The sequence below is a fragment of the Rattus rattus genome, chromosome 14 (assembly GCF_011064425.1).
Source record: "Rattus rattus isolate New Zealand chromosome 14, Rrattus_CSIRO_v1, whole genome shotgun sequence".
NCBI classification, from domain to species: Eukaryota; Metazoa; Chordata; class Mammalia; order Rodentia; family Muridae; genus Rattus; species Rattus rattus.
Window position 1 is genome coordinate 75,418,687 of NC_046167.1, and position 23,512 is coordinate 75,442,198.

Below are 23,512 nucleotides of genomic sequence, written 5' to 3' on the forward strand. Positions count from 1 at the left end.
TGTTCATTCTGGACCCTACCGAGTATCTCTGCCTCTGGCTATATCTTCCTTTTATCTACAATCATACCTAAGAGCACTCATGTCCTTTTTACTTTATTTTTTCATTCAATTGTATTAGTGGAGTTAATTAGAAAAGAAAAACATTTGTTATGCGGTGTTTGCATGTGCACACACACACGAGTGCATGTGCTATGGCTGGTGTGGATAGCCTGACAATATCTTTTAGAATTGGTCTCTCTTTCCAACATGTAGGTTCTAAGAATCAAACTTGGGGCTTTGAGCTTGGTAGCAAGTGGCTTTTATCTACTTTGCTAACTTGGAGGTTTAACTATTGCCAGCCCTATCTCAGGTCTTTTTTTTTTTTTTTAATTTTTAAAAATTTATTTTTATTTATGTGAATACACTGTAGCTGTCTTAAGACACACCAGAAGAGGGCACCAGATCTCATTACAGAGGGTTGTGAGCCACCATGCGGTTGCTGGGAATTGAACTCAGGCCCTCTAGAAGAGCAGTCAGTGCTCTTAGCCTCTGAGCCATCTCTCTAGCCCAATCTCAGGTCTTATTTAGGGTAATAAGTGGAGATTTCCTTTTACTCAAGGGTGGAGAGTTTGGAATCATCCTTCGAAGAGCCCGCTAGGTTTTCTTTTTACCTGAGTTATTTTTGGTTCATCTTTCAAGGTTGCCCTACCCTGATTGTCAGGTCCAATGGATACCCCAACTTCCCTCAAAAGGGCAGATGCACTGATACAGTCCAAAATTGAGTCTAGGCCCAACTCAACCTAGACTAGCAGGATTTTGACAGTTAGATACTTAGAAAGGATGTGTGGCTCCATTGACCATGACTGCACAGGCCTCCAGGTTCCCTCAGATCCTATTCACAAGTGATTGTTAAATGCTTCAAAGCCTACCCTAGTCTCCTACCTGCCATGCCTGCTCCGCTCTTCATCCCTTTATAACCTGTTATTCTTACTGTTCTCTTGCTATCTTCTAGCTCTATATTCTGTTCTCTGTCTCCACTATCCCCTCCCACTTCCCTGGTCAAGTCCCCTCCCACTTCCCTGGCCAAGTGCAGCCCTCTTTCTCTTTCTCCTCTGGATACTTGTTTTCTTTTATACGCACAACATAAACCTCAGTGGTCCATGATGGAGTGAGCAGTCCCGTTGGCAGATTCTTCATTGTGCCCCTCTGATACCTCTGGTACGTAACACCCAGAAGAGACACAGATGGACCAAGGGACCCGTGCTCTCCTATCCAAATCAAGCTGCTGATTCCCCTAAGGTTTGGATTAATTTGTTTCTGCTGGCTTTTATCCAACTGCTAGGAATCTTACTATAGCCCAGGTCGAGCTGAGTTGAACCAACTCAGCCTGCTTTTTTACCAGGGAATGAGGAACCCTTTCGACCTAACACCGGTGCGTGCCGACAGAACTCAGAAACGGAGGTCGGGCTGTGTAATGCAAGTTAATACAGGTGAAAAGTGCAATACATCTGAACATGAGGACAAATTTGAATGATCGTTAAGAGTGCCCAAGTGCAGACTTCTGCTGATGTTAGTACAATTTTAAAAAGGATTTGTTGTTAATTCTGCATATGCCTGTGTGTATCTGTATACACTGAGTACCTATGTCTGCCCAGGCCAGAGGCATCAGATCTACATGGAGCTGGCTGGGATTACAGGTAGCTGTGTGTTAGAACAGCCTGTGTCTTTGGCAAGAACAACTAGAGCTCCCAACTCTCGCTCCATCTCTCCAGTCCGTAACTAGATTTTAATATCTTATGTGCCTTTGTTTCCTTTCTTTGAGGTAATTTGAGCTCGACTAGCTAAAATTTTCAGTGTTAGGCCACTTCCCAAAAATTCTGCTCAGCTTCCAATCCAGCTGTTGGCAGACAGTTCTATCTAGCCTTTTTATACAGCTGACCTTCACCTATTTAACAGGACATCTTAAGCTTTTCTAAGATTTTTAAAATTATTATCTAGAATTAAAGATATGGAACTCTTCAGTGGAAATAATGCTTCAGTCCTTCTGCAGTTCTGATCTTTTATTCACAAGAACCAGGGATCCTGGGGCTGCTGTTCTAGGGAGAAGTGGGCCTTGCGTGAGGGAGGCCTGAATTTACCAAATGTGTCCGGAGGAAGAGAAACCGAATACATGGCATTTATGGTGGATGCCAGTCTTAGGCACTTACGAACGAGAAACAGAAGCGTTCCGCACAAGCGCTTATCTTGAACTATGCCTGGAAGCATTTTTAGTACTAGTTGTAAATTGGGAATTACCATTATGCCATCCACCGCGGCAGATGGGGGCGCTCTGAGCACCGAACCATACGCAGGGAGGTGTAGCCCAGCACCACAGCTGGCACTGACCCACGGGGGGAGGGCTCGGGGCAACTCCTGCCCTTTGTGGGGATGTTGAGCTCGGATTTGCGTGTTTGCTTGGCTGTATTCAGTTGTCAAGAACGCATCTGTAACTCGCTACTCAGGCGCGCCCGGTAGGATGTAAATTACACTTTTTAAAACAAACAAAAAAGCGGAAACGAACCTCAACCTTTCTGGGGGTGCCGGTTAAGGCAGTTTTTCCGGCATTCCCAGGCGGTGGACACCTCCAAGGAGAGAGCTCACTAGAGGAACGGGCACGGGGCGCGGGGCGGGCCGTGATCGGAGTTCGCGCCCCGACTCTTCCTGTTCCTGCCGCACCCTCTTCCCTGGCTGCTGGGGGCGGGACCGCGGGCTGGGTTAGGGCTGGTCGGCGGAGGGCAGAGATGGAGGAGCCCGACGCGGCGCGGCTGCCCTCTCGCCTGGCCAGGCTGCTATCCGCGCTCTTCTACGGGACATGCTCCTTCCTCATCGTGCTAGTCAACAAGGCGCTGCTGACCACATATGGGTGAGGCTGGTTATATGGGATGCGGGGTGGCGGGGGCGTGGAAAGCCGAGTGTGCTCTGCCTTTACCAAGTCACCACCCAACAAAGTCCACTTGCGATCAAGAGCACAGCACACACCAGCTGAACTTGGAGAGCCAATTTTGCAAGCCTTAAATAAGTACACCAACTGAGGAAAAAAGTGACTTTAAGGGCTACTTATTTTGAGACAAGGCATTCATCAGGTAGCTCACACTGGCCTCGAACTCAAATCCTCATTACTGAACCTCTCTAGTGCTGTTATGACAGGTTGCAACATCGTAAACATAAGTGTATTTTGGGCAAATTATTACCTTTTAATCTTTGTGGTGTTTTTGCAACAGGGTTTCATGCAGCCCAGGCTAACCTCTGGACTACCTAATGGTTTTCCTGTCCCCACCTCCTGTGTGTAACACCACACCTGTTTTATATAGTGCTGGGGAAGCAGCCCAAGGCTTTTCACTTTTACTGAGCTACATCTCCAGCTCCAAGCAAAACAAACAAAACAAAAATGTATGTCCCATCGATTACATCTGGACTTGTGACCTGTTTATGTAGGTTAATCGTCCATTCTCAAGTAACCATCCAGAAGTTTACAAGATAAGTTTTTTGGATCAGAGTGGAGTTCACCAGCAACTCTATGCTTCTTTGAACATATTCGTAAAGACTATAATAATATCCTACTTAATTCTACTGTGTGGTAGAATCCGGAGAGAACTGTGCTTTAAATCTGGCCCCAGGGTTGACTGCTCTGCTCCCTGGCAATAGTCCACACTTAGCACTTTTCTTACATAGAGAACCTAGCTGACCGCAAGCATGGTATTGACTTCCCAGGGCCTTGCCTGAGCAGCCACAACCCAAGGCACTCTGTAAACTCCACAGGTCTGCCTTTTTGTCTTGTATTTGGGAAAACGCAGACCCACATCAGGTCCACAGGTTGTAAGTCCAACAGATACTATTGAGTATCTACTATGCTGAGCCCATGGTGGGTGCTGGGAAGACTAGGTATGGACCGTGTGGAGCAGCTTTGACGGAAGTAGTTCTGCTTCAACAGTAGGGAGTAAACAATCAGGTTCAAGAACTGATAAAGCGTTTCAGATGTGACCCGAGAGAGAACAGGGTCAGACAGAAGAGAGCAGCAAGAGCTTGGCTTCCTGGAAGAGCAGAGAGAAAGTTGACATGGCTGGATGACTGGAAGGGAGTGACCAAGTGCCATGTAGACACCAGTAGAGCTATACAGGGAGGGCGGGGACAGAGCCTCCATTCAGCGTGTGCCTAGGATATGACAGCCATGCTCTCAGACACATAGGTAACTGAAGTGAGTAGAACAGGTAAAAACCCTTAATCTCACATCCTAGTGTACCAGCAATAAACTAGTACCATTGTGTGTGTGTGTGTGTGTGTGTGTGTGTAGGTCAGAGGACAACCTCCAGGAGTCAGTTTTCTCCTTCCACTGTGTGGATCCCAGGCATGGAACTCAGTTTGTTCGACTTGGCAGCAGGCTAGTTTACACACCAAACCATCTTCCCAGCCTAGTATTCACATTGGTTGGCTCACAGCTACCTATAACTTCAACTCCAGGGAATCTAACACCCTCTCACAAGCATAGGAAGAAAAGTAAGTATTTATGAAAAAAACAAAACAAAACCACAAACAGTATGTTAAATTAAAATGAATATTCACTTAAGCCAGTTAATACATGTAGTGTTAAGTCCGCAAAGAAAAAAGAAAGTGTCAGAATAGGGGTGATGCTCGCCTGACCTGCAAAACACTGGATTCAGTCCCTAGCACTACACTGACAGTTGGACACCCGTCACTTGGGAGATCTATCAAGTCCAAGGTCATCTTGAGCCATAAGAGACCTTGCCTCAAAGTAAAAATAAAGAAAACGCAAAGGCGCTGGAGACATGGCCCTGCAGTTAAGAGCATTGACTGACCTCGCAGAGGACTCAGTTTGGTTTCTGGCACCCCTGAGTTGACTCACAGCCATCCATAACTCCAGTTCTAGGGAATCTAGTGCTCTCTTCTGGTCTTCTTAGGTACCAGGCATTCACCTAGTACACACATGCAGGCAAAACACCTAAACACACGCAATAAAACAAATCTTAAGGGAAAGCCAAAATCTACAATTAGAAACATAAGGGTGTCATGAGCACGTTTGGGAGCAACTCGTGGTTCCGTCAGCCAAAGGCACTAAAGCTTGCAGGCTGCTGATTGGCCGCGACAGCAATGCCTCTAAGAAATACATTCTCTTGTTTCAGTGAACGCTGGCCACTGCTCTGAAGACAATAGGTGTCCAGTACCCTGACCGTTTCATCTTCAAAGCTTTGAGTTCCAGTCTAGGGGTGTGTGTAGTCCAGTGGTAACGTGGCCACCTAGCATATAAATCAGGAGTTTCATATCTACCTAGCACCGAGGGGAGAGAGGAGGAAGATAATTACGAGTGACGTTTTTGCTTCAGGAAAGCTAAAGGGCTTTATACTCCTTATAAATACAATTTCCTTACCTCCCCGCTTCGTTTCTGTAGTGTAAGGTTATACATCCCGGCTCTGTTGGAATGACACTCACTTTTCTCATTTCAAGATTCTTGAGGCACACATTGTTGAGAAGAAGGTTGGGGTGATTGAGTTACAAGGATCCACAGCAAGCAACTTGACTCTAGCAATAGCTGTTTGAGCAAGAGTGCGGGCTAGAGGGGGAAGGAAGAAGTTTTTGACAGTTCTCTGACAAGATTGTGGGCATGGATGGAGCTCAGGGGGCTTCTTTTGTTGCATTTTGAACAGATTACTTTTGGTTGTGGGGACAAGCCCTGTGTGTGGTCTAGGCTCTTTTGTTAAGATAAGTTCATGTTCGTCCTGGCTAGTTTTTTATCAACTTGACACAAGTTGGGAGAGTCATCTGAGAAGGGAAATCACAGTTGAGATGATGCCTCCATGAGATTGGCCTATAGGAAGCCTGAGTGGCATTTTCTTAAATAGTGATTGATGTGAGAGGGCCCAGCACATTGTGGAAAGTGCCACTCACGCTTGGGTAGTATAACGAAATAGGCAAAGCAAGCCAGTAAGCAGTGTCCTCCATGGCGTCTGCTTCACCTCCAGCCCTGATTTTCCTCAGTGATAGACTGTTACCTGGAAGGGTAAGTGAAATAAACCCTTTCTTCCCCAAATTGTTTTTGGCCATGGTGGTTTATCACAGCGATGAAAATCTTTTTTTTTCTTTCTTTCTTTTTTTCAGAGCTGGGGACTGAACCCAGGGCCTTGTGCTTGCTAGGCAAGCGCTCTACCACTGAGCTAAATCCCCAACCCTAGCAATGAAAATCTTAACTAAGGCAGGAATTGGTATTGGGTCATAGACCTAACCATGCCTGACCATGTGTTTTGGGGAGGATGGTGGTGACATTTGAACTTTGGATTGGAAAAGCTATTGAGTGCTCACAACTCAGCGGGCTGTTCTAGGGAAGCTTGGGGAAGAAGAACGTTGAGAATCATGCAGGCCATAGATGTCTAGCTTGTGACGTTTCAGAGAGAAGCAAAGATTCTATCAGGGCCATTATGTGATTTTTTTTAAAATTTTTAATTAAGAATCTGTTTTTTCTTGGTCAGTTAGAACTGAAGAATCCACTGTGGATAACAAGAAACCACAACCCCTAGAGCAAAACCTTTGCTTTGCTGGGTCAATCAATGCTGGTCAGCTGGGGCCGAAGAATCAGCTGTGATTAAGAAGTCACCAGCATCACTGAGGAAAAATCTGGGAAGTTATTTCCTCAGGGTCAGCACGTAGAAGTTGTAGTTCAGAGGGGGCCTAGGCTGTAACTTGTGCTCGTCACTGAGCTTGGTGATATGTCAGAGTTTCCCAGGTGGTATTATTTATTCGTTTTGAAGACATGAAGAGTTTATAGCAAGCAGCTATGACTTGGCACCAGAGAGGCCAGGACAAGTGTAATGCTAGATTTACCTAGCAGGAGAGAGAGTCTGTAAGCCTGTGAACTTAGAGACTTTCAAGGACCAGAAGAAAAGCAGGACCACCTTGAAATGTGTGTTCTGGGAGCCTGTGGCCAAGTGCCCACAGTCGTTATCATAAGCGCTGTACAGGCAGACTGCCCATGTGAACACTTTCTAGGGACATTTAATTCTAAAAGTATTGAATATAAAAGTCGGGCACACCTGTAATATCAGTACTCAGAAGGTGAGGCGGGAAGATTGCTAAGTTTGAGGGCCACAGGACAGGTAGGGCTACACAGAGAACCCTGTATCAAAACAAAACAAAACAAACAAACAAAAAAAATCAAACTGGTTTTATTCAGTTTAACAAATATTTGCTCAGAACTTGCTCTCTGTATTTGCTTAGTTATTCACCAGAGACCTGTGTGTGTGTGTGTGATCTTTTAGGGTGCTTGCAGTTCAAACTCAGGTTCATGTTTGCACAGCTAGTACCTCACCCACCGTGTAATCTCCACAGTTCAGTCACACTCTTGGATGCATGCACTTCTTTACCTTTGCTCCCACAGAATTCAACTCACGAATTGGTGAATGGGGTTCGGTGGCACCCACCTTTCGTTCTCAATACTTTCTCAAGTCTGAGAGTTCAAGGGTAGCTTGGACAACACAAGGAAGCTGTTCAAACAACGAACAAGCACTCCTCTGAAACAACTGCCCCCCCAAAATGAACAAGAATGATCTGTAGACAGGCAACTGGGTGCATTGCCCTTAAATGTCTGTTTTATCATTCTGGCTTTCGGGAAAGGCATTCCGTCACTGTCACTGGAAAGAATGCAAACACAAGAGAACCTTTAGACGGAAACCACTTTTAAATTACTGTAATTATTAGAATAGTTTCAGATTTGGATGGAGGGATAAGTACACAGATATGAATGTCTAGATGGAGACGATATACATTTTGAATTACATTTTGTAAAAGTGCATCTCATAAGCATTACTCCTTTGCTCATTTATTTCTAAGTGTTCTTTAATCCAGAAAGAAATGGGAGGGCATGTTACTTATCTTTCTGAGGGTAGCCTGTGTATCTGCCTGCCTACCTTTTCCAAAGATTTGTTTTTCTTATTTTAAATATGTATATGAGTGCTGAGGCTCTGGAAATGGAGTTATTGGTACCTGCCCTACGTGGGTCCTGGGAACTGAACTCAGATCCCCTGGAAGAGCAGTAAGGGCTTTTTTTTTTTCTAAATTTATACGAGTACACTGTAGCTGTTTTCAGACACACCAGAAGAAAGCATCCAATCCCATTATAGATGGTTGTGAGCCACCACGTGGTTGCTGGGAATTGAACTCAGGACCTCTGGGAAAGCAATCAGTGCTCTGAACCGCTGAGCCATCTCTCCAGCCCGCAGTAAGGGCTGTTAACCACTGAGCCATGTTCTATTTGGAGACAGGGTCTCCCTAACTTGCTCAGGCTGGCCTTGAAGTTGGGATCCCTCTGCCTAACCTTGCAGTTAGTCAAAACAACAGGCCTGCCTGCACCAATAGTTTATTCTTCTTTAACTTTTAATTTCAGTTCACAGTTTTCTGTGTAGAGGTGTCTTAGTGTTCCATTGCTGGAAGAGGCACCATGACCATGGCAGTAATTGGGGCTGGCTTACAGTTTCAGAGGTTTAATCCATTATCATCATCGTGGGGAACATGGCGACATTTAGGCAGATATGGTGCTAGAAAAGTAGCTGAGAATTCTTCATCCCGATTCATAGGCAGAGAGGGACAGAGACAAGGCCTGGTGTGGGCTTTTGAAACCTCTATAAAGTGACACATTTCTTCCATTGAGGCCACAGGTCCTAATGCTTCTAATTCCTTCAAATAGTACCACTCCCTGGTTACTGAGCATTCAAATAAATTAGCTTATGGATGGAGAGGCAGTCTTATTCAAACTACTGTAAGAGGTCTTTTTTTTAAATATCAGTTTTATTTGCTTGTAAACACTAATATTATTATTATTTATTTACTGTACGTATGTGAGTACACTGTAACTGTCTTCAGACACACTAGAAGAGGACATCGGATCCCATTATAGATGGTTATGAGCCACCATGTGGTTGCTGGGAATTGAGCTCATGACCTTTGGAAGAGCAGTCAGTGCTCCTAACCACTAAGCCTTCTCTCTAGCCCATAAGAGGTCTTCTTGTATGTAATATTTTACATTTTTTATTAGCTTTATTGTATTGCTCCACTTTTTCTTATATTTACTTTACTTCACAGAACAAAAGAAAACTGCCAAGCTTAGCAACCTTTTTTTTTTTTTAATGAAAAAGAAATGGACAACAGAAAAAAAAAATTGAAGTTTCTGTTGTCTAATCTCCGTCACAGTTCTTGTTTTACTTATTTTCTTCAGGTTTTTATATGCAGCTAAACTGATTTGTCGTTCTGTATTTCTTGCAGTTTTCCCTCACCAATTGTTCTTGGAATTGGACAGGTGAGTTGAAAAATACTAAAGTCCTAACTAGCCTTTGGTATACAAGCTATTTTAAGTGCTTTTGTTTAAGACTGTGGTTGGCACACGTTGCCTCAACCTATACACACATGCTGCGGTACACCAGTGCCCCTCACAGGTAAATGAGAACCAAAGTTTACCATAACGGTATCGAAGCAGTTCCTAAACTTTTGCATTCTCGTATGAGGATAATTGAGTAAGTTCTAAAATTTGCATAGGAGATGAAGACTCTATTTCAAAAGTAATAAGATGGGGGTTTCTGACGTATATATTATGTCCTAGAATTAGAAGATTGTTAAGACTTACTGTCATTGTTTTAAAATTTTGTGTGTGTGTGTGTGTGTGTGTGTGTGTGTGTGTGTGTTTGCTCATGGAGTTGCCCAGGAGAGGAAATTAGATTCTTTATAACTGGCTACAAGGTGGTTTGCAGCCACGCAACATGGATGGTGAACCAAGTTTGGGCTCTCTGTGTGCTCTTAACTGCTGAGCCAGCTCTCAGGCTCTAAGAAGAAAAATCTTAATGCCGTTCTTCCCAAAGCAATGCCCTTTCCCTTTCCTTAGGGCATTTATATTAGCCTGTATTAATTGTACAAAGCGACGAGTTTTATATTTTTAGTGTGTTCAATACAGTTTAACCATTTCACTTCCCATCCTCCCTCTCCCTTTCCTCTTTCAGAAAGTCCCGGCCTATTTTCATATCTGTAAAGAAGTGCATGCATGTGGTGTCTGCACCTTCCCACCTCCTTGCTCTCCTCTCTCTGTGTGGCCCCTTGTTGTCCTGGAACTCACTGTGTAGACCAAACTAGCCTCGAATTCACAGAGATCCACCTGCCTCTCCAGGGATTAAAAGTGTGTGTTCCTACGCCTGTCTAGGAGTGTAGTGTTCCCTTTGTAAGACGTGTTTCCTTCCTCCCTGGCTTTTGAAAGGAGAACCTGAGAGACCAAGCTCAGTTTGTAGGAAGTGTGACCACTCTCTGAGGCACCCTTCCTTTTCTTCATCAGCATTTCTAGAACTCCTGAGGTAATTGATTATACATCTTGCTTGTTCTTCTGATGGGACCCATCCAGTGGTGTGAATTTTAGCTTCCACGAAATCCCTCCCTCCAGCCTGGAAAAGTGGAGTTTTTAGGTTACCTTTTGATAAACATTTGCTTCTGGTTCTGTCAGGGTACCTTGTACTGTCTTTCCAGATGATGTTTTGCTAAGTTTTTTTTCTCCTTTTAGATGACTACCACCATAATGATACTGTATGTGTCCAAGCTAAATAAAATAATCCACTTCCCTGATTTTGACAAGAAAATTCCTGGAAAGGTATGTGTTGAAACACTAATAAATAAAATAAAACAAATCACAACAAACAAACAAAAATAAACAAAGACATAAAAACAAAAGCCGAATGGGATTTAAAAAACTGACCTGCAAGCAGGAGCCTGTTCCAAACTTTGGATTACACTTCTTGCTTACGCTCAGCAGAAAACTATTCTTTTCCTTCTTTGAGATTCGCCCTCATTATGTTCCTTAGGTTGGCTTTGAATTAAAAATCCTTCTGCTTCAGCCTCCTCAGTACTGGAAGAGAAAGTTCTTAATTAATATTTTATAAATAACTATTTATATAATGCAGTGAAGATAAAAATATGGCTGGGCTGGGTTTGGGAGGTCAGTCAGTGAGTGCAAGTGTGAGGCCAGAGTTTGGCTACTTTGCATCTGTGTAAGCCCTACCTCAGCACACCTTCATTGAAGTAGGAGACAGGAAAAGGTGAATGCATGTGCTTAACAACCCAAATATTTGGTTTTTCGGAGCCAGGGTTTGCAAACTCTGTGGCTAAGGGCCAGGTTCTCTCTGTTACTGTACCATAAAAGCAGCCCTGTGTGATATGCAAATGAGTCAGTGCAGTTATGTTACAATAAAACTTTATTTATACAAACAAGGCACAGGCCAGATTTGCCCTGGTTCCTAGTTTATTGTGTATGCTTTCAGATTTCATTTTAGTTTAAACTGATAGAAGCTATTGAGTAAAGAATAGAATATACGGTTTGATATATTGGGTACATGTAGAAATATACGTGGAAGAAGCATTAGAAGATCTGACTTCCTCTTGGGGATATGGAGTGGAAAAGCAGTTTTTATCAGGTAGTTGCAGGGAACCAGGCATGAAGCAGACATTAAATTCTTAGAGTAATCTTTTGACAGATGATATGAAATAGCTGACGGTAGTCTTTGGATTGAGAGGTTTAATTGATGTTTCCTAAGGGTGAGGCCCTCGAATGGCTTCTTCATATATATTTAGAGTTGATAATTTTAGGATGCTAGGTTAGATACTATGCTGGGAGTAGATGGTTTTTGAAGGGACTAAAAATAGCCCAAGATGGTTTCTTTTGTCTGCAATGTTTTAATTCTCCGTAATCTTGAGGTTTCCCTATTTGGCCTTCTAGAATCTTCAGCTCATGGTGATCAAAGGGTCTTGGCAGGGCTTGGTCAAGCAGGCTCTCCTTCCCTGGGGGACAGGTTTGTGGGGTGAGAGCTGGTCACGCATCTGTTTCTTTTTTTTTTTTTTTGGTTCTTTTTTTTTCGGAGCTGGGGACCGAACCCAGGGCCTTGCGCTTCCTAGGCAAGCGCTCTACCACTGAGCTAAATCCCCAACCCCCACGCATCTGTTTCTTGATGTCTCAGAACACGCTCACACGCTCACACGCCATTCACACCCAACATACACACACAGGGAGAATATGAGAATGAAGTTCTAACCGCATCCTTTTCCTTTTATTGAAGGTGTTCCCTCTGCCTCTTCTCTACGTTGGAAACCACATAAGTGGCTTATCAAGCACAAGTAAATTAAGGTACAGTTCAAGGTGACCACCTCCAGTGGTTCAAACACCCAAGTTTGATTTTCCCAGGTTTTGCTTGGGTGTCTTCCTAGCTTGCTTTCTGTTGTTATCATAAACACCATGGCCCCAAACATTTGGGCAGGAAAGGGTATATTTTAGTTTTCAGGTTACCATTTCTTCAGGGAAGGCAGGGCAGGGACGGAAGAGGAGCCAGTTATTCTGGTAATACTGCTTGTTGGCATGCTTCCTCTGGCTGGATCAGCTACTTCCTGGGCATAGCACTGACTACACTGGCTTGGGTCCTACTCCATCGTTGATCAATCTAGAAAATGCTGCACAGACATGGCCACAGGCCATGGTGATGGGGGTGACTCCTCACTTAAGGTGCCCTCTCCCCAGGTTTGACAGCCGGCTCAGCCATCCCGAGTGTCCCATGGGAAACGGTGATATTTAACAATTTGGGAAAGCATAGTTTTGAGCTTAACTCAAAATGTTTTTAGGAATGTTTAAAAGCTTGTGTATTGTCTCGTGTGGTAGTGCAAACCTTTAATCTCAGCACTTAGGAGGCAAAGGCAGGTGGGTCTCTGAATTTGAGGCCAGCCTGGTTTACGTATTGAGTTCTAGGACAGCCAGAGCTACATAGTAAGTCCCTCTCTCAAAAAACAAGACAAAACCAAAAAGTAAAATAATAAACAAATAAAAGCTTATTTTTCTTGATATTCATGTCTTAACATAGAATATGAGGTTCATATCTGTCAGATAGAGATTAATTATCTGGGTGCATTCATACTAATATGATCATGGTAACTTTGGGTTTTGTCATGGCTTTACAGAACCAGAAATATTCTGTCAGATTTGGTATAGATCATGTTTGGTATATGGAAAAAAATGAATAACAGACAATAGTTATAGGTTCGGACTATAAAAAAGGTATAGTCTTTCTTATTTCATCACTTGGGCTATTGTAATTTTATTGAAAGCTACTGCGAAAATTAAAATCACAGTACAGAAAGACCACAGTATCCTACAAAACTACTAACTAGAAAGTGTGGTCTGAAATGCAAAAATAGGAAAACAAGAGTTGTGCAAAAGTCGACAGATGATCGTGTGCATGTGTGTGTGCGTGTGAATGTACATGTGTATGTGTTTATGTCTTTTTGAAGAAAAAATCTGTATGTGTGCACATGCTCGAGTGTGTGTGCATGTGTCTATTTGTCTGCATGTGTGCGTGTGTGTGTGAGTCCTTTGATCTGGAGAGATGGCTCAGAGGTTAAGAGGTCTAGAGTACAATTCCCAGCAACCACATGGTAGCTCACAACCATTTATACTAGGATCTGATGCCATCTTCTGGTCTGCAGGTGTACCTCCAGATAGAGCAGTCACATACATAAAATAAATAAATCTTTTCTTTTTTTAAACCACCCAGAATCAGTTTTCTCATTCCACTGATTGTGTCATGGGATTACGCTCAGTATCTGGGCAGCTTTACCATCCAAGCTGTCTCCCCAGTACCCTAACTTTGTTATTTTTAAAAATATATTTTTAAAATGAATTATTTTATTTTTTAATTATATATTCATATGTGTGATATATGGTGCATGGGGTATGTGCATGTGAGTGACAAGAGCAGTTTTAAGGCCAGAAAAAAAATATATTTTAAAATGATGTTTTAGATCCCCTGGAGCTGGAGTTACAGGTGGTTGTGAGCGTCCATGTGCATGCTGGGAGCTGAAGGTAGTTCCATTGTGCATGTTGGAAGCTGAAATTGGGTTGTCTGGAAGAGCAGCAAGTGCTCCTAACCACTGAACCTTCTCTCCAGGCCCTTGACTTTGTTTCAATGTGGTTTTGGCTTTCTTGGTCCCTTGGATTTCTCTCTTAATTTTTGGAGTCAATTTGTCAGTTTCTGCAAAGAGAAAGCCAAGTGAGATCTGGTAGAGATTTTGCATTGGATCAGTGGCTTAGGGTTTCTGTTGCTGTGAAGAGACACCAAGACTACGGCAACTCTTATAAAGGACAACATTTAATTGGGGCTGGCTTACAGTTCAGAGGTTCAGTCCATTATCATCGTGGCAGGAAACATGGGGTGTGCAGGAAGACACCATGCTGCAGAAGGAGCTGAGAGTTCTGCATCCACAGGCAACAGAAGTGACTGTGAGCTACACTGGGCACAGCTTGAGCACACGAGACCTCAAAGCCTGTCCCCACAGTGACACGTTTCCTCCAGCAAGGCCACACCTACTCCAGCCAGGCCCTATCTCCTCATAGTGCCAGGAGTTCAACACATGAATGAATCTGTGGGTGGGTGAGGATACATCTGTGCAAGCCACCACAATCAATTTATGAACAAAATTATTCAATCCCTATTTTATGACTTAATATGGTTTGGGTTTTTTTTTAAAGAATTATTATTATTATTTTTAATCTATTTGAGTACACTGTAGCTGTCTTCAGGCACTCGAGAAGAGGATATCGGATCCCATTACAGATGGTTGCCAACTACCATGTGGTTGTGGGAATTGAACTCAGGACCTCAAGAAGAGCAGTCAGTGTTCTTAACCGCTGAGCCGCCTCTCCAGCCCAATGTGATTTGTTAACTGGAAATATTACAATGAATGTTAACTCATTATATTTAACTTGGATAATGACCTTAATTAAAAATGTTCACCATGTTTAAGAACAGAAGCAGCAACTGACACTGTATCTGATGTTAGGGTTGAATCTTTTCTGACAGCTTGCCCATGTTCACTGTGCTCAGGAAATTTACAATTCCACTCACTTTACTCCTGGAGGCCATCATACTTGGGTAAGTCTTTCGGTTTTTGGGTTTTTTTTTTTTCATCAAATTTTCCCGAGTACTGTGTTTGTATGGGTGGGGAGTATATTCATATATGTTACATGTGGGTGTGTGAGACTATGTATATGCATGTAGAAGACATGGGTTGATATCCTATATTTTTCTCTATTGCTCTCCACTGTTGTTTGAGAGAGGGTCTCTTACTGAACCTGCAGCTCACTGATTGGCTAGACTGGCTGGCGGGCAAGTCTCTGCCTGTCTCTGCCTTGTAGGCTTGTGCTGTGGCCTATATTTTCACTTGAGTTTTGGGGATCTGACCTCAGATCCTCATGCTTGATGCCTGCTGAACAAGACCTGAGCCATCTCCCCAGTCTCTCTGTGTTATTTTTAATCCCACAGATCCTCACCACGGGGCCGTCTTTCTGAGTAATTGATTTGAGTAGCTTCTCGCAGCAACTAACAAAAAAATTATTTCTTCATTTAAAAAAAAAAAGTCGACTGTTTCCACAGTCCCCTATTATCTCAGTGAGGGTTATTTAAATGTTTATTTTACAGCAGACAAATGGCATTGTGGTAGGAAATTATAAAAGAAGTAACAGCCATCCTTAAACAGTTTGGAATCTGTGTGCTGAGCTGGGTGGAATGAATAGTGACAAAGAGGGGGATGGGAAGCAGGCAGAAGAGCAGGGGAGAGGGCCCTGATGGGCCATGGCATGATGTCAGAATAAATTAAATCTCATAAATGTTGACATAGACTTGTCTTAGGAGAATACTCAGGCCGACCCCTGAAAATGCAAATTTCCATTTTGCTGTAAAGATTTCTAGTTAAAAGTACAATGTTTTAAGCCTTACAATGTGCATCGGGCCCTCTTCTGCATTTTATCCCAGCACCTCTCCAGGGGGAGGAGAAAAATCACTTTATAATTAGGTTAAGGCAACAGCTTAAGAAGTAAGTAAGTGTGTCCCGATTTACATTTCCAGAGCCTTCTCTACATGAATGTGTCAGATGTCGGATATTAGCTACAGAGCCACTGATGTCTCAGGTGTTTTTTTTTTTTTAATTAACATAATAATATTTCTCCCCTTTCTTTTTTCTTGACTGCAGGAAACAGTATTCGTTGAGCATCATCCTCAGTGTCTTGGCCATTGTTCTTGGGGCTGTCATAGCAGCTGGGTGAGACTTGGCCCTGCCCTGCTTCTTTGTTCAGGGGCTTCTCTGTGTTTTTGGCAATAGGCAACCCTGTCCTGTGGATTTTCCTCCTCCATCTTTCTGCAGCTGGATTGAGCAGCTAGGAGAGAAATCTGTGGAGTTGGTGGCATCCCCACATGTTCCCGTGAGCATAAAAAAAATAATAATAATAAAATAAAATAAATGCCATGGGCAGTAAGGGTAGCTGTCAAAAGTGGCCCAACATAGCTTAAAATATTATGACTTTCTTTAACATTCAATTGTGTGGGTCTTGAGTGTAAATTCTGTAGATGACAGTGTTCTTCTGTTTGCAAGCATTACAGGGTGTTAACAAAATTATCCTCGACAAAAGGCAGTGGCCAGTTTACTTTTGTCATTGAGTGGCCTTAGTTTTAAAAGTTCTATTTGAGGCGTTCTTAGGCATTTGGTTTAAAATAACAGAGTAGGGTTTGGGTTTAACTCAATGGTAGAATGTGTACTTAGCATACACTAAGATCCATGTTCATTCCACAGCACCCAACACACACACACACACACACACACACACACACACACACACACACACATTACCCCTTTACAACCTAAAATAAACCAACAGGGTTTATAAACCCACTTGTTGTTTTCTTGGTTGGTTGATTGGTTTGGGGTTTGTATGTTTGTTATTTGGGTTTTTGGTTTTCTTTCGAGACAGGGTTTTTCCTGTGTAACCCTGGCTGTCCTGGAACTCATTCTGTTCCTTCCAAGTTTATTCAAGTCTATCAAGTTCATTCAGGTCCAGGCTGGCCTTGAACTAAGGCCTCTGCCTCCCAAGTGCTGGGATTAAAGACATGAACCAAAGCCACAGGGCCAATTATTGTTGTTTAATTGTTCCATGATAACTGGAGTGTGGTCATTACATATGCTGGTATGTTCCAGGACAGGCCAAGGCTAACTACTAGTTCAGACTTCTTCCCTTTGCTATTAATATGTAGAAGCAGGGCAGGGGAAATGACTCTGTCTGTCCTATGTATTTGCGTGTAATCCCCACATCCATGTCTGAAAAAAAAAAAAAAGCCAGGAGTAGTAGCACATAGCCAGGACCTTGGCACAGGCAGGTCTCTGAGACTCACTTGGCCAGCTAGTATACCCAAAATGGTGAGCATCAGATTCAGTGGAGAGACTCTGTTTCAAAAAATAAGATTGAGAGTGACCAAGGAAGACACCTGAGTGACATAACCCTCTGGCCTGCACACGTACTAGTGTACAGGTGTGTGGGCATGCCAGCACACGTGTGTACACACAAACATGTCTAAGTCTTTGGTGAGGAGTGGCCAGTGTAGAACCTGAGTGAACTCAATTAATTTTGATGATTGATGATTGTTTCTGAAGTCATATTGCTTTCCCTGGAGCCAGCTTGGAATGGCAATCCTGTCCTAGCTGGTCCATCTGGAGTCAACTGTCACCAGTATCTTAATCGTAATTATCTGCCAACCATCACCATTGTTCAACATCCTGTTTCAGGGCCCTGAGCAAGCCCAGTTGTTGTTCCATGTGTCCTGTTTAAGATGCCTCTTGTTCATTCCCTTCCAGAGATAACTTCCTGTCTATCTAAGTCAGCCAACCCCTGTGCAAACAGTTGTTGATCAGACTGAGTTGGATGAGCCAGGCTCACCTTCCGTAATAAACAGATCCCGTGTTTCACTTGTTTCTATACATCAGATATGCCCTACCTTGACTGTGAACCCAGAGCAGTCAGTGTGGGTTCTGTTTCCTGTTTACTCAGGGTCCCTACCTCAGACAGGGCTTCCTTGGTGATCCAGGAAGGAACAGGAGTTATGGGGAATTCTGCACAGGTTCATAAGACTTTTGCCCATAAGTGATGTGTGCTTCCTTTCTTATATTTTATTCATCTAAGGAAGCCACATGGCTGAAAACGTTACATTATTTAGGAATGGCCCCAGTGACAGTCCCCCTGCTGACCCTGCGTATGTTCTACTTTGCATGGTATCGTATTCCTCATACACTTTGTTACTAGTCCAGTGAATGATGGGTAAGAATGGGGTGGGCCAGCTTCAGGGATTACCCATTCTCTGTTGGGCATTCTTGGACATGGAGGAGACAGGATTATGGATCTAAAGCTCTCCCAGGAAGTGCCTTTTCCTCATACCTCCAAAACCTTGGTCTTCTCTGCTTATTCAAAATTAGAAAAGTTTGTTTCACTAAGACTTTTTGTGTGTATATGCTGTGCTCACATGTATGGGCATGTGTGTGTGTGTGTGTGTGTGTGTGTGTGTGCACTTGTGTGTGTGCACTTGTGTTTGCAGAGGACAGAGGTCAACATCATTCCTAGAGCTGTCTGTTTGCTTCCTTTAAAAAAATTTTTTTTTTAATTTTTAATTGATTTTTTGTGTGAATTACATATCATGTACCCCAATTCCACCCATTTCCCAGTCCTTCCATCTCTGCCCTCTAACCTCCCCCCCACAAAAGAAAAAAAAAAACATCTTCCCAGGGAAGCTGTGGTATGTTATGGTATGTCACACAGTATACCCTTTTGTTCAAACAGCTTGCCCATTTTGTTTACTGAGACGTTTTTTTTGTTTGCTGATTCAGCTTAGACTGACTGATGACTGAACCCCAGGGATCTACCTGTCTCCCTCTCTCAGCTCTAGGATTAAAATGTCACCATGTCTAGGTTTCTAATGTGGATTCTGAGGATTGAATTCAGGACCTTGCGTTTGTGTGACAAACACTTTATCAACAGAACTAACTACCTGTCCGGCCTCCAAAGAAAAACTATAGACAAGTTGAATTTAACACTTCTGTTGCTCAAAGGAATCATTCGCAAATTCAGACTTAGCTCCCTCCAGCAATTCCTGCAGGCAGCATTTATGAACGAGAAGCAAAATTAGGTAGATGGGTTTAGCCAGAACTCGCTGCTTTGGCATCAGGGCTGTTCTGAACTCAAAGGTTCATTGAGAACCAAGAGATATAAGGAGGCTCTGCTCTACCCTTTGTGCCTGACAGCTGGGTTTAGCCTCCCTTTGTGGAACTGGCCCTCTCCTGCACTAACATCTACTGCTGAACACAGACAGACAGACAGTTGGCACTCAGATGAGCCTGCGTAATTCAACTCTAAAATAACCTTTCCCTGCCACTGCTTCCTCCTGTGTTTCCTGCTAGGTCCCAGTCTGTCTTTGGCACTGAAAGCTTTGCTAATACAGTTCAGAAATCTCTGTATCCAACTGTTTTGAGTTTCATTCTTGTGCGGATTCCTGTGCAGGGAAAATACTAACACGATTTGTATTCCTTTGTACTTGTCTGCTAAATCATCAGTCCCCAACCAGCGAGGAGCAGTGTTACCTGCCTGTGGTGTTATGTACTACAAAGGGGGAATTGTCTGAGCTGCAGACCCTCTTGGGTAAATGTCGTAAAATCCTGTCTCAGGAACCACCAAGTAACCAGCTAGTTAGCTGTCTGACTAAATTCGCAAGCTCCAGGTACTCCTCCTAAGAGGGTGTATGGAAGGTTTGCCTTCTGACAATTTATATTATGGGGTAAGCGGGACGTGTGAGTGGACAAATCACATCTCGTGACATGGTTGTCTGCCACATCCACGTGTCATTTCTCTTCGATGTTTTTATGCTGGCCCTACTTATTTAGGAGGGAGATTGCAGAGGTGCTCAGAATCCTGGAAGGAAGGGGCCTTGGAAGGCTTACACAGGCACATACGGTGTGTTTCACCCTTTGACAGACAGGGAACTGTCTGGGCACCAGATGGAGATGTCACTCTCAGGCTGTCCCCTGGGGAATGACCCTGCTTATAATAAGCAGGGCTACTGGTGGGTGGGCAAACGATGGTCTCAGGACAGCCACGGCTCACTAATTATTGTGCCAACCTATCAGTTAACAAGCAAAGGGTCTGTAGTTAAAGCTAGACAGTTCAGGTCCCCAGGTCTTAAGCTAAGTGTAATTAAACGGAGGTCGCCTGACCAGCTGTCTTGTTCTCATCTGGGAGGAACCAGAGGAGTTAATGACTAGCAGGGGAATAGTTTGCTATAGGGAAAGGATGATACTAGCACTGCACACAGACCTGACCAGGCCACAGACAAGCAAGGATGCTCTGAGGCCAGCTCGAGAGTTGCCTTTATTAACGACTCCTCTTCCTGTTCTCCCTGCCAGCTCTGACCTCACATTCAACTTGGAAGGCTACATTTTTGTATTCTTGAATGACATCTTCACCGCAGCAAACGGAGTTTATACCAAACAGAAGATGGACCCGAAGGTAGCAGACCTTCTTCCCTCCTGCAGCATTAGCCTGTGCCGTCTGGCTCCAGGAACGGCATGAAAAATGACAATGAGCATGTTCAGTGGGCATGCAACTCGATGCGTGCTCTGTGATCTAGAAACTGCTGGTTTCTTCTTAATTATCTTGTCTGTATAAGACCTTGTTATTCTTGGTATTGCAAGAGTTTGGTTGAAAATTAGAGAGGGAGGAAAAGAGGTCACTGTTTTAGATGTAAATTCAGAATATATATACATATATATATTTGCTTTTCAAAACATACATGAATATATATGTACACGTGTATTTGTGAATATATGCGTATATGTGTGTACGTAGAGGTATATCTATGTACATTTTGAAAAGCAAATTCATTTTTTTTTAAAGCAGCATCATTAACAACTATGACAGATTTAGAAGGAAGTGTAGAGGGTCATGATATTAACTCTGAGAGCTTTTAGTCTATGCCGTAGGTTTCTAGCTATAAGCTTCGGTAACTCACAGGCCATTATGCCTTTAAACCTTCATTTCTCCAAGCCTGTTTCCTCACGAGGTGAGGTGGCCGATGGTCATTTGTCATGTCCTCCCGTACTAACCATCTCTTCAGATTGCAAGCTGCCCCAGCCTTCACCCAACCCCAGCTGTGACCGGAAGCTGTCTGGGGTGAGCCAGCATATGGGTCTTTGTTCTGGGCTCTTTGTGCTTCGTGAGGGAGTTCTCCCTGACTGATGGGTGCTTTTCTGTGAGCTATTTTTAAAATCTGTATGCCCATTTGTTTCTTTGAATGGTGACAGTTTTACAAAAACAGGTTCACCGCCTTCCTGAATACAATATGTCACCTCCTCCTTTTTTTTTTTTTTAGGAGATGTGGGTGGCCACTTTAGTGAAAGCAAACACACGGTAGGCTGCTATTCTTTAATGGATGGAGCAGATGTTTTAAAAGAATTGGTTAACATTTTAAATTTCCATTATCTCATTTCGGATTTGCTACTCTGAATAACGTGCTTACGAGTGGAGTGTCAGGGATGGGTGGTGCCCCGAGCCCTCTATTTTCATCCATTGTACATGTGCTTGTTGGTGTAGAACAAACATTTATTCTGAAGTTACAACACAGTGCAATGGTCCATTTTACAACAGACCTGGGCCAAAAGTCTTACAGGACATTGCCAGCCTTTTACACATTCTAATTATGCATAAATAGAGAAATTGGCCCAGGAGACGACAATACCTTTTAGCGACTGAATGCGATTTTCTTATTCCCACAGGAGTTGGGGAAGTACGGAGTGCTTTTCTACAATGCCTGCTTCATGCTCATCCCAACTGTTATTATTAGCGTCTCTACTGGAGACTTTCAGCAGGTAAATATGGCCCGTGTCATGAACATGGTTAAGGTCGGCGAGGCTGAGCTAGGATGTGCTAGGGTTCAATGCAACGTCGGCTTCATTGTATTTAGGTAAGTCGAGAGCTAGCCCCATTGTTAGTGGAGATGTGATTCATTAAATTCTCATATTCTAGGAGAATTTTGCCTCCTGATGTGGTGCCGGACGGATCACCCACTGTTTGCCCTCTCTGACCGCTTCAATTCATACTCTGGAGATTTGGGCGAGCTCTTTGAATTGAGTAATTGCCAGGCACTGAAATTGCAGATGGACCGGAGAACTTTGTAGAATTATTATTAGGAAAAAATATAACTAGAAAAATACATTTAAGATCTACAAGCAGTATCTAGGGCACACCATGTACACCAGTGGTCGAACATTGGCTGGCATGCACAGGACTGAGGGTTTGATCCTCGGTGTCACAAAGGGAAGGGGGGAATGGAGATATATTTTTTTCCTCTAAAATGATAAAGTACAAAAGCTAAAATGTTCAAAATGCAACTCATTTGGGCTGCAGAGATGTTACCTGTTGCCAAGCCTGACGACCTGAGTTCTAGGCCCAGGACCCATGTTACATATGGAGAGAGCTGACTCTGGCAAATTGTCTTCAGAATGCCATGCGTGTGCTGTGCCTAAGCCACATACCCACACCATGCACATACATATACATGTAATAGAAGAACCTGAAGATAAAATATGAGTACACCTTTAAAGTACTGGATGACAAGAGATGACCAGAGATGTAAGGTGTACACTGTAATTAGTAATGAAAAGGAGAGAGGCCCTACCAGGAAAAAGTGATCTGTTTTCACCCCATAACTATTCAAACTGTTCACTGAATTATTCCAAGGTCTTTTAGCTGGTTGCTTGGGGCCATGACTGAGTCCATTTTAGATTATGAACTAAAGAAAGGAGTTTGTGTACATCTGTGTAAAGTTCGAGTTAAAGCAGATAGATGACATGGAGTGAACTCTTCACTCTGTCACTGGAGGGAGTATGGATGGGTTGATGGGAGAGATGGAAAGGCCAAAGTTTTTGGTGACTCACTACTCAGGGAAGTCAGTCCTGCACTTCGGACTTAGACAGTCAGTGGATTATTAACTGTGCTTTTATTCTGCCTCTGGGAAATGAAATCAGAGAAAATGGCCCTTCTGTTAACAAACCTCAGGTCCTTGGGATACTCATTTGACTCTCCCTACAGTAGGTTCAAAATACATGTAGTGGGTTGCAACTGAGGGAGAGGGGTTTTATAAAATTGATTTTTTTTTTCAGATTGAAAACCTCCCCGAAGTACAAAAGATTCATAATACAGCATGCTTTGTAGATTCTGTTTCTTAAAATGTTTAAGATTCGTTCTTTTTTTTTTTTTTTTCCGGAGCTGGGGACCGAACCCAGGGCCTTGTGCTTCCTAGTTAAGATTCATTCTTAAAGATAGAAAACTAACATTGATTAAAGTGTGGGCTGGTGAAGAACTTATATATTTTAAGAAATATTACTAAATAACCCTTCCTGGGTTTACGGTGTCCAGAGTAAATAATTTTTATTTATTGCTTATATAAATACTTCTAGCTCTTGGTTTTTAATTTATTACGATTTATTTAGTTATTTAATTATTTGCACGCGCGCATGCGCGCACGCGTGTGTGTGTGTGTGTGTGTGTGTGTGTGTGTATGTGTGTGTAAGGGTGCACTCTGACATGGTGCACATAGGGAATCAGAAGTAACAA

General features: G+C 43.2%; 1 protein-coding gene across 1 annotated transcript in view; it reads left to right on the plus strand.

The window, feature by feature from the left end:
- Positions 1-2,704: 2,704 nt before the first annotated feature.
- Slc35d2 (solute carrier family 35 member D2) overlaps positions 2,705-23,512 on the plus strand; it is a 33,519-nt gene continuing 12,711 nt past the window's right edge. The window contains exons 1-8 of the mRNA XM_032884944.1: positions 2,705-2,881; positions 9,283-9,316; positions 10,559-10,645; positions 12,105-12,172; positions 14,892-14,963; positions 16,060-16,128; positions 20,305-20,407; positions 21,673-21,765. Coding sequence (XP_032740835.1) covers positions 2,760-2,881; positions 9,283-9,316; positions 10,559-10,645; positions 12,105-12,172; positions 14,892-14,963; positions 16,060-16,128; positions 20,305-20,407; positions 21,673-21,765 — 648 coding nt within the window. The 5' untranslated portion in view covers positions 2,705-2,759. The remainder of the gene's footprint in view (positions 2,882-9,282; positions 9,317-10,558; positions 10,646-12,104; positions 12,173-14,891; positions 14,964-16,059; positions 16,129-20,304; positions 20,408-21,672; positions 21,766-23,512) is intronic.